Source organism: Paroedura picta, chromosome 7 (genome assembly GCF_049243985.1).
Source record: "Paroedura picta isolate Pp20150507F chromosome 7, Ppicta_v3.0, whole genome shotgun sequence".
In the NCBI taxonomy this organism is placed as follows: Eukaryota; Metazoa; Chordata; class Lepidosauria; order Squamata; family Gekkonidae; genus Paroedura; species Paroedura picta.
In genome coordinates, this window is record NC_135375.1 from 46,497,204 (window position 1) to 46,510,909 (window position 13,706).

Sequence of the window (13,706 nt, forward strand, 5' to 3'; positions counted from 1 at the left end):
GTTAAAATTCCCACTTGGGAAACCCATCAGCAAGCACTGGAAATTCATTAGGCATCTTATATAGAAGGCTATCCCCTGAGACTCCAAGACAGCATATTTGGAATATTTTTAAACTAGTGAAAGGGAAGCAGAAATAATAACGAGGCAGAGGAACAACTTTTAGTCAAGGGATGTTGAAGGTTAATCCAATCAGCAGGGTTCATGAGGAAAAGCACTAGAGAATTATATATTCATACACAGGGTGGCAGAAAATGGGGAATAACTTATCTATGAAATGATTCTGGAATATTTAACTCTTGCAATGAAAAGCATTTTATTTTGTGGACATCCCTATTCAGTATCTCTGCCATGACAGCAAAATTAGACATCATGAACAAATTAAAGTTTGTTTGTGACAAGCACAAATATTTATTGTTGTTGTTGTTAGGTGCGAAGTCGTGTCTGACCCATCGTGACCCCATGGACAATGATCCTCCAGGATGTACATTACCTCCTTCCTTTTCTTTTGTGTTTAGGAGAGGGGACAATGTGAAGACCTCCTGGGCAAGTGCCCCACCTGGTTCCACTTAATTTCTAAAAATGCTTGGTGAATATCAGGAAAGATGCCAACAGGCAACATGGCATCCATGGGCACCCAGGTCTAAACTCTGGTTTAGAATTTAGGAGCTGTTTCAGGATTTCTTCAATCCACTTCTAATTTTTTTGACACTGAATGTGAGAATTTAACGCATTAGAATTTGTTTTCCTGATAACTAGAATTCAGAACTGAAGTTGTGCCACTGCCTGTAAAATCCGCTGTCTTGATAGTTAGGTGTTAAATTTGTAAGTGTTTTATTTATATGTGGGGGTTTGTTCCTTTTCCCCTCGTTTGGTGTAGTGGTTAGGAGTGAGGACTTCTAATCTGGTGAGTCAGGTTTGAATCCGCACTCCCCCACATGCAGCCAGCTGAGTGACCTTGGGCTAGCCACAGCACTGAGAAAACTGCTCTGACTGAGCAGGAATATCAGGGCTCTCTCAGCCTCACCCACCTCACAAGGTGTCTGTTGTGGGGAGAGGAAAGGGAAGGCGACTGTAAGCCACTTTGAGACTCCTTCGGGTAGAAAAATCAGCATATAAGAGACAAGTCATTATTATTATATTAATCTGTTTTTTATTACTGTGCTGGTCTAAGACTGTTTAATATACTGTGAACCAAGAACTGTAGTTTGATCATGGTTACTAGAATAGAAACAAAGAACATTAGGACTTCATAAACTTAACTCAAATGGACACCTTCCTAAAACAGGACATCAGCTGCAGCCTTGTGTGTGAAGGGGGGAGGGGGAGGAAGAGGTGAATGCATGACAAACTCAATTTTTTGTGTTGTCTAAACAGAGACCCTCAAATATATAGGTAGAGATCCATGTGTAGGAATGGTTGGGTAGGGGATGGTTAGAAGAGTCTATGCTTTCAAGGTTTTTGTATCTGGCTTGTTTTAGCAGCTGGACACCTCCTCATGCTCAGAGAATCCTGGAGCGAGCATTACCATGGCCTGGGTAGGCCAGGACACTGTTCATACATGGATTCCAGTCACACAGCTCCATGGAAGAATGAGAGAAATGTACATTGATTAATTCAGGAATTAGTCAGAACAGCTGTTTTTCCCAACGTAAAGGCATGCCTAACACAAGCAAATGGATTACTCAGTTATGTGAAACATTTCTGGAAGACTTCATTATTGTCCTTTTGTTGTTATATTATTGTAAACCGCCACAAGCCAGCTGGTCTGAGAGTGGTGGTATAATTCCAACAAACAAACAAACAAACAAACAAACAAACAAGCAAACAAACAACTTTAGCAGGCAATTACTCTCAAATCACCTTCTGCATATCTCATATCTTCACATCTCAGTGTCACCTGTCTGGTCAAGCCTTCCTAGGTCATCGATAGGGCCATTAGCAACCATCAAGCTGTAGACTAAACTTTTGTTTTGCTCCAGTAAAATCATCACAATTGTTCTCAAAAAGTTCCCCACCGGAAGAGACACAGATGTCTTCCCACTGCCTCAGGGCACAATTTCCCCATAAAAATAAGCCCCCCAAACCTGCTCTCTGTGTGGGTTCTTGGTACCAACCCTATACACCCCACTTTGTGGGCTTCTTTTTCTTTCCTTCACAGGATGAAATGCTTCTCTGTTTCTCTCTAGCTGTGCTGCTTCTGCAGGCCTTTTCAAGACTGGAAAATACCACCCTATTCCTAAAAAGCTGCTTCCCCATTCCTCCCTGCCTTTTCCAGTTAGCTGTTTAATGTTGTGTTTTTTGCTGAATGAACCTTTCTTTTTCTTCATTTTCCTTGGTTAATAAAAATACATTTTAATTTGAACAAATTACCTGTTTATTTTGAGAGTTCTCACAAAGACAATCCCCATAGATTTCAGTTGCCCCCTCTTGCAAATCCTTTTGCAAATCCTCCCACTAATTGGAGACTCTCATATATACCCAAAATCTTGCAATTTCTCAATTGTCAAATATTTATTATGCTGACTACTCTCCTAAATGCACGTTTCTTGTTCAAGACAAAATTACTCTGTTAAAAACAATTCTTTCACAATGTCTGTAAAATAGATTGTGCATTATGACAGCCACCACAATGATTTCCTTTGTTATTCTGTATTAATTTATCTAATCCTAGTTTGTCCAGTAATAGAACACCTAAACAGATAAAGTATGAAAGCTGGGACTTCTTGAACAAATAATATCTTGTGTGAATACTAATTTGAACATTACTTTTGTACTCTCACTTTACCTGCATCTTTACCACTGCTCTGTTTGTATAGTTGGAAATAGAGACATACGTCTCCAGCGCTCCCTGTTCCGAGGGAATTCAGTCCAGGAAAGTGATATCCCTAGTACTGCTCACTTCAACAAGTGGAGAGTAAGTAATGTTTAGGTTTTATTGATTACTTGTCAGTCCCCTTGGATCCCACTGCCAGGAGAATGGTTCCATAGACATCTTAATATTAAATACACAATAAATGTATTCATAATTCTTTGTGTATAGTTCTCTGTCTTATTGTTATCAAGGAAACAAGCAACGCTTACGTGATCCTTCAGTGATCGTACTGGCTATGGAGCTCCCCCCAGTTGAGCTGCATCGCCTGCTGTCCTGGAACTGTTTCCTTCGCTTGGCCCAACGGTCTGTCGCTTCTTCCTGGGAGCTCTTGCAAGCTTTGATGTCCTTTGCGGCTTTCTCATTGGGAAGTAGTAGCCTATTGTCTTCTAAAGCTGCAGTTAGCACCATAATATCAGAATGTAAATATTTTAAAACATACTACAAGCCAAACTATTATTTGCAGTTCATACTGTACCTTAGGATGGGATTTGATTACATTACGAGAAGTCAAGAGTCATTGGAAAAGAAAACAATGCTTGGAAAAGTTGAAGGCAGCAGAAAAAGAGGAAGACCCAACATGCGATGGATTGATTTAGTCACGGAAGCCATGGTCCTCAGTGTGCAAGAGCAGAGCAACAGGACATTTTGGAGATCATTAATTCATATAGTTGCCATAAATCAGAAGTGACTTGACAGCACTTAAAACACACAGAAGTGATTGCAATCCTCACCACGCCCCAGTGATTTAACCAGTCTCCAAATGAGGCAATATAAATGTATAAATGACAGGAAAACTTGACAACTGAATGACGTTTTTGTAATTATTGGAATCCCTGTTAGGGTTGCTAGCTCCAGTTTGGACCATTCCTGGGAATTTGGGGGTGGAACCTGGGGAGGGTAGTATTTGCTGAGGGCAGGGACCTCAACTAATTCAGGGCAGGGACAGTCCTCAAACAGTATTATTGTTGGAAAATGTAATGTTTGGTGTAGAAAGAAGAAGACCCTGCGGGAATAATCAAGAAGACAATTAGGATAGTGAGGTCTCTTCTGTTGTGTCATTCCTTGTCTGTCTCCAGATTGCTGCTCTTAGGGCAATTCCCCGCTTCTTAGAAGTGCCACATTCAGTCTTACCATGTCTCTCAGTTAGAGATGTCGTTAGGAACGTATCTCTATCTCCCCACTTTCCTATATTAATTCCTAAATCAACCTTTATCTACTCATTAATCAGGTTGTACACCATTGCTGTGTTAATTACTCTACCTACAATAATGCCATAGTGCCCACCCTCTAAAAGAGCCATTTTATCCACAGGAACTTGTCTCTGTCACCCAGGGAAATCTCTAGGCCCCATCTGGAGGCTGGCAACTCAGATTCTTGCAATCTGAAAAGGAACTGTTACAGAGGATTCTGGGATGTATTCTAGGTTGCACACTTATTATATCAGGAGAAGGCATCATAAATGTTTACTTTGATTAATAAGACAGAAATCTTAGGAAACTAGATTTACCAACCTGTGTCGTTATTCTGAATTCGGGAGGATATGGCTGTGTTCAAATTCTCACTTTTAGCTGTATTTACTTCACTTTGTTCCACAGATTTTTCAAAGCTGGGTTTGAGTAACTCCTGTACTGGATGAGCTGCTGGATGTGCTTCCGAATCATCATATGTATTTTTAATGTCTCGTTCCCTAGAAAGTAGCTCTTGGGCTTCTGTGACAATAGTACCAGCAAAAATCTCCTCATCTTCTGAAGCACTAGATACAGCCGTAGTCTGAATAGAATCATCTTGGCAACTAGGATCTTCATGAATGCTTTCACACATCTCCTGAACCTCAGTAGAACTCTGTAATTCAGTACCAAGGCCTGATTCATCAGTATCCAACAGTGGTGGCACAGATGTTTTCTCCCTCATGCTGCAAGGGAATACAGGCTCCTCTCTCAGTGCTATGGTCTTGCTGTCACCTTGAATTATGAGACTTTGTTCCAATTCTCCAGTTATTACTGTCATCACAGAACCCATCTTTTTCTTTCTTATTACCTCAGATTCTGCAGTCCTTAGTTCAAGACTGGTATCAGAATGTATGAGTAAATGCTTTTTTGGGAAGCATTTTTTAGTTTCATTAGCAGAACTGGCATTATTGTTGGTATCATCACTTGATGGGTTATTATAAAATGAGGGAGCCGGACTGAAAGGTGGTTCACTCTGTAACTCTATGCATTTTTGGTCTTTGTGGTGATTATTCTCTAGAGCCTCATTGCCAGTGCCTCTTTCTCTAAACTCAGAGCTTTCCTCACACATGTCTAGCTTCCTTGGGACCTCAGTGGATTTAGGTTTTTCTTTTTGGTCTTCATTGGAATTGACAGTAGAATGAAAGTTCCCCTCTGTCATCTGGTCTATTCCTCTACAGTCCCCCATATATTCTACACAGTGATCTGTGAAAAAAGCATTGCTTAGGTCTCCTTCCAGCTCAGCATGGTATAAAGTCATGTTGTGGTCATATGAGGTGAAGGCATAGCAGCATGAAGATTTAAGACGTCCAAGGTTACTGAACAGTGATGTGAAGCTTGAGTTAAGTTCTGTACAGCTAGTAGGTGTACAGACACTCCTGCTGTAAACGTTTGTAGCTTTGGCTGGCTTGGGCCGGACTTTTAAGGATAAAGATGGCATGGAGTAAAAACCTGAGTCTCTCCTGGGGCGTACTGATGACAGTATATCAATACAGGTGGCTGGGAAAGAATTTCTCCTTATGTTTTTTGATTCCATATTTGAAATGAGCATAATGCTCCTGGTATCCACTGGGCTATTGTTCGTTAGCTGAAGGATATCATTGACCCCATTACATTTTTTATCAAAACATGTTTCTGTGGAACCATAACCTTCTAGAGTAGGTTCCTCAGCATAGCTAAACTCTGAAAAAATGTTTTCAAAGAAATCTTTTCCATTAGCACACGTGTCCCTTTGGGAATCTTTCTTCTGAGGGAAACCACTTCCTTCCCCACAACGTAAGGCAGCTGAGAATGTGTCAGATACATTTGTACCGTCTGCTATAGGTAAGGACATAACTTCCTTTACATTATCAAAGCAGTTGTCTTCAGAATCAGCAAATTCAGGTGGTGGAGGGATAAGTACATACCAGTCTGGGTATGTGTAATTTGTAAAAAGGTTATCCTTCTCTTGAAAGCTGAAATCTGACTCAATATCTGAATGGCAATATGTCTCTGTTGCAGAACAGTCTGTGTCACTGGCAAATGTATTGCCATGCTTTGGGCTGCTGATTTGATCACATTTCTTTGGTTCATTACCATGCTCTACACTAACCATTAGTTTCTGCTTCTCACTGATGTATTTTACCTTTGTTTCCTTTCCTACAACACTAACTTTAATTGAGGGGTTCTCGTTGCTATCAATTTGGATTGTATATTTAATGGGTGTTTCATATCTTCCAAAAAGATCAGTTGATGGACTTGGCCTCCTGTGCCACTTACAACAGTGGCCTTTGTGATAACGTCTGTTCTTGTAGCATTTCCGTCTTCCAACCTCACAGTCTGTTGCAGTGTCAGACGACACTTTCTTCACTCCCACTTTCAGGCTGAAGGAATCACATTTCACTTCTGTGATTAGTCCACTCTGTGAGTGAAGGGAGTCCACAGGGTCTGAACATTGCAGTGTGATTTTTCCAATGGTTGAGCTACCTGATCCATGAATCTTTACCACTTCTAGGACTTCATCCAGTTGAGGAGAAAAGGCAAATGAAGGGCAACCATTTTCTCGCTGCCCTTCTTTTTCACTGTCTAATATATTATCTTGTTCTTTATTTTCAAGAACATCTGAATTGTTTTTTCCAGTTTCTAATATGCAGAAGTTCTGGTTTCTATTTTTGTCAGATGGTTTCATGTCTACTGGGTCATAAATGTTAGCTTTTGTTGTGTCTTCATCTGGTCCATTATTAACACCTTTATGGTTTTGCTGGAACCTGCAGAAGATTGGAAAATGTTCATCTGAAGAGTGAAAATGAAGGAAGGAAGGAAGGAAGGAAGGAAGGAAGGAAGGAAGGAAGGAAGGAAGGAAGGAAGGAAGGAAGGAAGGGTAGTTTAATAAACAGCACACTGAAATTTAGGCTAGTATGACCTTCCACCCCAGGCAACAGTTATTTGAAAAATACCTTGTCTCTATTGAACAGATATTCTCAGTTATTTTTTAAAAACCTGTTTGGCCAGGAGAGTGGGGACAAGTGTGTCTCAAAATAAATCCAGTTATCTCAAAAACTATTGCCTGTTTCTGGTTTCACTGCAAATCCATGAAACAGCTTACACAAACAGCACCAATATTACAAAGGTTGTATTTTTAGAAAGGGTGTGTATATTTATAAATAGCTGACTTGCACTGTGCACAGCAATTGATATATTCTTCCTATGGCACAGCCTCTTTGTGTTGTTCATGCTTATTATGCTCAGCTGCTTCTACTATTCAAGTTGATCATTTGGTATAGCTGGCTGCAGCTGCAGTGTCCGCACCCTTCAATAATAACTAAGTTGTCATTAAAATGCTCAGACGTGCGGGTTCACATCTGGAGGAGGGAGATTATTATGGATATAACAATACAGTCCTTTGGAAAAGCCTGTAATGATCTGTCATTCTTGTCTCTTCACTGGGTATTCACTTTCCTTTTTAATATCCAGCTGAACAATCAATGTAATTTGACATGGCTGCAGATTCAGCTAAATCACCCAAGAGTCCTCATTATTATAATTCTTCTAAGAAATGAGCAAATGGAGGCATTAATTGATTTAACCAAGGTTAAGGGTGTTAGAGTCATAGTGGTATTGCATCTCTCTCTTAAGTTGCAATTATGATTTCTCAAGGGAAAAATATGTTACAGATATAAATATCACAGGGGAAAAAATTGTCTAACTAATAATTTGTGAGCCTGCACTGGACAGTAAGAATTTAGTTTGTATCTGTGCAGCACAGCAAATACAAAAACATGTAGCAGTATTTTGATTACATCATACATTTTCTTGCTGATCATTCATATTTTCCTGTACTTAGGAACTCATACTTGGTTCAACTATTGGTGAACTCTAATTGCATTAATCTTTGAAAGGTAATTAAAACAGTTCCTGACATTCTAGATTTATTGACTTCTAATAGAACTTAAGAGAAGTTTAGCCTCATACCCTTGCTTTAGAAACGACAACGAGCATCTCTCAGATATAATTTTAGATGCCCCATTTGATTTCCTCATCAATAGCTAAGAACTAAATATTTATCTAGATGGCAATCTCACGTTTAATTTAAGGAATATTTAGCATAAAATTGCTATATTTATAAAAATGTCTTGACATTAAAGAGAACTAGTCCAATAAATTTATTTATTTATTTATTCTTATTTATTTATAGTGTGCCTTCTTCAACATGGATTGCACATAGTGAGTCAGTACAATTACAAAAAATGTGACATTCAATAACCAATACATTAGGATTGGAGAAGTCTGGAAACACCAGAAAGTACTGAAGGATAGCATAAGCATTCACATAGCACATTAGGTTGTGAGGACCCTGCTTGGATAGTAGGGTCCCCTTTTATTTTGGACTGAGTTGTCTTAAAAGGCCCACTCTTTTGCAGCCTATGTGCCAGGGAATCTGAAAGCTGATGACTCTCATAAAGGCACCTGGGTTCAGTCATGACATTTTAAAAATTGATTAAGTGCACACAACCCAGTTTCATGGCATATCTTGCTCAAGAACAAAAAAACCCTTTCAGTGCTAAGAACATCACCCAATATATCCTAACCCACCCTGGAGGTGTCTACCCAGCTCGGAGGCATGCCTAATACTATCATATCCCTTGTTCCAAGGAATATGTCATCAAGACAATGTGAATCATTTCCAGTTATAGACAGCTGGGCAACAGTTAAGTATTGTTAATTCAATCCAGCTATTGATAAAGCAGCCTAACATACAATTCACCTTCGGATAGGCCATCAGGAAGACATTTAAAACCCAGTTGTTTGTTTTAGATGTTTGTCAAGATGCTAAAACCGTCCAATGATCATCCCACCTTGGAATGGCAGGTATTTTCTTACTAATCTTCATGCCAGATTTTGACAACAATTATCTTCAAACTGCCCAATCACATTCAGGCTTCATGTCTTATTTCAGTCATATTTCTGGGAAAGTGTGTTCCCAAATATAGCTATGGGACCTTTCTTCATGAAAAGGTGGTCTTGCAAATAAGATGGGCCAACAAGGCCATGATGGGCTCTGAATGCGATAGCCAATAGCTTACACTGAGCCTAGTAACAGATGGACAGCCAATGGAGCATCTGCCAAATGCATGCCCCATGTAGCACCCATTAATAGCTGAGCCATGGCATTCTGGAACAGTTCGAGTTTCCAAGCTGATTTTGAGGGGAGATCAATTTACCGTGCGTTATAATAGTCTAGTCTCAGTGTCACTGTGGCATGGATCCAAGTGGCCAGGTCAGCTAAAGCAAGCTTAGGGGGAATCTTGCAAACTAGGCTGAGTTGGTAGACAGCCTTTTTTTTGCAACACAATTTGTTCTCCCAGTAACAAAGCTGGATCCGGTATGACCCCCATGATTTTTACTGAATCAGCAAGGCTCAGCTGAACTCAATAAAAGTGGAGAGAACAATGCCCTTAGACCTCCTCCTTCCTAACCAGGATTTAGTTTCAATTTGTTCACTTTTAGCCAGTTAATGACCACAGCCAAGCAGCAATTTAAGACCTCTTCTGTATCATCAGGAAATTTGGATAAGGATTTACATGGGTGAGTATCATCAAAGCTACAAATGATTTTTCTTAAGTGTATCACACAGAAACAGAAAAGCATAGGGTATAGAACTGTGGAGCCCATAGGATAGGTCTCACACTGGTTTCCAATAGCAAGCCTTTGAGTCTGATCCATTAGGAGTATTTTGAACCTATTCAACACATATCCCCAGATACCTATTTCTGCCACCAGGTACCTCAACAAAATGGCATGACCTACTGTATGTTGTAGCTAAATAAGAGCAACATAGAGGCTTGGCCTTGTCTACACTCAGGTGGAGGTCATCAGCTAAAGCTAGCAGAACTGTCTCTGTCTCATAGGCCTGGGCTGAAGAGAGAATAGAAAAGGCGAAGGGCAGATGAGCTATCCAGGAAAGCCTGAAGTAGGTTCAATACTGCTCTCTCACTTTGACTAGCAATAAGCTGCCTCATCATTTTCCTGTAGTGATGTTTTTTTAAGTAGCAGGTAAGTAACTGCGTCTTTGAGTGGATGTGGGAAGGTGTCCTAAATTAGTGACTAATTTTAATAGACGCTAGGGGTCTATTGATGTGGGCTTTACATGACTTTATCAGTCAGGATGGGTAAGCATCCAGGGTACAAGTAGCACCCTTCAAAGATCCCAGGATCTTGTTCATATCCATCAAGGAAACTGGGTCAAAGTGATCCATAAATAGCCCAGACAGCTTATTAGGCCTTTCTTCTGCTATTCCTGTTATAGGTCTCTGAAGGTTTTCTATATATTGTATTAGTTCCACAACAGAACTCACAATGAATTCATTTCTACTATCAAAAAATTTAAAGTTGCAAACAATATTTAATCTTTTTTTTAAATAGAGTTTTATTTTTCATGAAAGTTAGAAATAGAGTTGTTATACATTATACACTTTATAATAGGGATATTTTAGTAATAACCCCCTAGTCCAACATTTATTATCCTTTTAGATATTTCAAATAAGGATCCCATTGTTCTTGAAAGAATTCTTCAAACCATCAGCATCAATTTTGCCATCTTGGCCAGATCTGCCAGTTTGGACAGCCAATCTTCTATCGAGGGTAATTCTTGCACTTTTCATTTATTGGCCATGACTAATCTAGCTGCTGTCGTCACATAGAAGAATAAACTTCTGGTTTGCGTTGGGAGGCACTGCGGTGATAAACTTAGTAACATATGTTCTAGTTTCATTGGGAAGCTAAAACCCCACGTTTTCTGCATAATAGTATGAACTTTAGCCCAATATTTGTATATTCTATCACATTTCCACCACATATGATAAAAAGAGCCCAAACAATATTTAACCTGATAGATCCCAGAGATACCTGGAGCTTGGCTAGTGTGGGGCACTGTCTTGAGTCCCCATATTCTACAGGCAGTTGGGGGGGGGCGTTGATATACCAAGTTGAACCAAGGTACCACTGGTGCAAGAGAGCAGACACCTTTGCTCAAGCTGCCATGGGAGCAGACCCTTCCACTGCCTCCTCTTTTCATGGCTTTTCCATTGCATAAAGGCAGCTGCCTGCGTGTCTGACTGACTTCTTCCTGCTTGGCTGCTTGCTCTGGAGAGATCAGAGAAGCTGTTTCTTTTAGTGGTAGTTGTTTCACAATTGAGTTCTTCATTCAGCATTGTGACTGAAGGATGCTGCCCTACAATTCCCAGATGGCCTTCTCAAGAGCTCTGCAACAGCTACAAGCCTCCCTTGTGCTGTCTTTGTCAGGGCATTGACTGCTGTTGGCCACTGAGAGAGGCTGAGCTGGTCTTGCTCTACCCAGAGGCCTATGTGTAACACATGAAGTGATAGGGAACTTGTCTGTTCTGCTGCTAGTGGGCAACCAAGTCACCTTGTCCTCAGCCAGGCTCAGAGCCTGCCAGGAGGCTCCCCTCTCTGCCCCTTCGCATTCAACTCATCCAAGCACAGTGAGTGACTGTGCATGCATGGGCAAATAAGAGAGAGAGAGAGAGCTCTTTTCCCCACGCTTCACTTGTTGCTCCCTCCCTTTCTTTGGAGATATTATTTTAAAAGACAAAAGTCTGTTAAAAGGAAACGCAGCCAGGAAATTACACCACCATCTGCCCCACAAACCTACCTTCTAGACTGGTTAATTTTGAAACTCCATGGATAGCTAGTGCTATATTTTAAATGAAACTTATGTGAACAAGAGGAGGAAACCATGGAAATGTGATAACAGGTTCAGAAATACGAGTCCTTTTTCCTCTCTGGCCTTCACAGTAATTTCTGTCTAGACTGGATGAAGCTCATTGAAAATGATTAGGATTTTGCCATTGCATTTAGTGGAGTCTGGGGGGCTTTCCGCACCGGGATCCTTGTAGCAAATTGTTTGCTGAACGAAAAATCACCATTTAAAATAGTGGAATTCATCATTATGCATACCTGACTTTGTAGTGGAATCCAGTTGCGTTTCCATCGTTTCCCACAAGCTTCCGGTCTCAGAAAAATCGCTAGAAAGGAAGCGCTATTGCCAAGCTCGTCCCGCCCCTGGCCGTCAAGCAGCCAATGGGCAGCCGTTAGCATGCTCCCAAACAGCCCCTTTCCCTTTAAGAAAGGTTAAAAAAAAAAAAAAAGACACCCATTGCAACGAATATGTGTTGATTCGTTGCAACGGAGAGACCCATCCAGCTGGCAGGTGTGTTTGAGCTGTCGTTTCATCGTTGCCACGCTCCCCCCAATTGAAAAAAAAATCCCCCCCCCTCACGGGCCCGATTTTCGGCCGAAAACAGTGTAAAAAATAAAGGGAAAATACATCAGCAAACGGGCTTCTCTGTTGTTTGTGCTTAGTGACTAAACAGCTCTGGGGAGGGACTGAAGCCGGGGAAGCCTCTAAACAGGCTCGCTGGTGGGTTGAACTCCGCTCGCTCGGAGAAAAAAAAATGGCGATCGCTTCGCCGGAAGATCAGAGGAGAGAGCCAGGGGGAGGGACTTTGTAGAAACCACAACTATGGTAACGCACAGAACTTTCCCGCTAGTGTTGCAGATTGGTTGCAGGAGTGTAGCGCTTTCCGGAAGGTGAATCCACTTTTGGGGATTTCCCTGAAAGCGCTACAAGGAAGCGCTTTTTGCGGATCGGTTTCAGGTGTGTGGCAGATTGTCAACGACGTTGTGCATAATGGCAAATCAGTAGCGTTTTCAATTGGCAACCATTGTGCGATTTTGAAGGCGTGCGAAAAGCCCCTGAGTTTCACCAAGAAGCATAAAATTAATTGGGAAGCATTACAAAAAGTGCATTTCTCAAAACCAATCATGACAATTCCATAGTGCCACACCATCCCGTCATAATAGTACTGTTTCTACTTATAAATATTTAATAAAAAAGCATAAGCAGCATGCTAGCAATTCAAGCAAGAATTGCTTGACTTCTTCATTTATCACTGGGATGCAGCCCAGTCTTTGAAGCATGGCTTTCATGCAAGCTATTTAGGCAAAAGGAAGTTGTGCCAGTTAGGATCTTTAAGGATTACTGGCTAGCTCCCTTAAGGAATGCAACTAAACAATGGCTGACAACTTACTTTCTCTGGTACCTGAGACTTTCCTGTCCTTTCAGCTTCTCCTTCTCTTCCTGTTCATTTCGGAGACCTGATCATTCTCAATATTCTACTACTCTAAAATGGGATCTTCTAAAAGGAGATGAAAAGATAATCATTATGAAGGATTGGATACACACTTTTCTTGGATGCTTTAGGATGCTTAGGGCTGATCCTGCGTAGAGCAGTGGGTTGGACTAGATGGCCTGTATGGGCCCTTCCAACTCTATGATTCTATGATTCTATTCACTTGCAAGTTGCTCTCTTCTTTTCTGAGATACCAGTCATTAAACTCACATGTACTCAGAACTATATCAGAACACTAAGTTTATATAGGGTAAATAGTTTCATATAAATTTGATCTTTACTATGCTGACAAAGTGTAATATTTTGTGATGAATGCTTGCTGGCACCTGATCACCATACTACCAATTTCAGGGCATGGGAAGTATAAACAATGACCAGAATGACCAGGTTAGTCTGTAATACAATGGCTGTGGCTTT

General features: G+C 40.8%; 1 protein-coding gene across 3 annotated transcripts in view; it reads right to left on the reverse strand.

The window, feature by feature from the left end:
* Nucleotides 1–13,706, reverse strand: part of LOC143842474 (uncharacterized) — a 68,936-nt gene that overhangs the window by 38,866 nt on the left and 16,364 nt on the right. For 2 of the 3 annotated variants that reach the window (XM_077347727.1, XM_077347725.1), the window contains 2 exons: nucleotides 4,384–6,845; nucleotides 3,082–3,264 (listed from right to left, as the gene is read on the reverse strand). In XM_077347727.1, the coding sequence (XP_077203842.1) occupies nucleotides 3,082–3,264; nucleotides 4,384–6,766 (2,566 nt within the window). In that variant the 5' untranslated portion in view covers nucleotides 6,767–6,845. Of the gene's footprint in view, nucleotides 1–3,081; nucleotides 3,265–4,383; nucleotides 6,871–13,706 lie in introns of all 3 variants that reach the window. The other variant, XM_077347726.1, reaches the window with a different exon arrangement.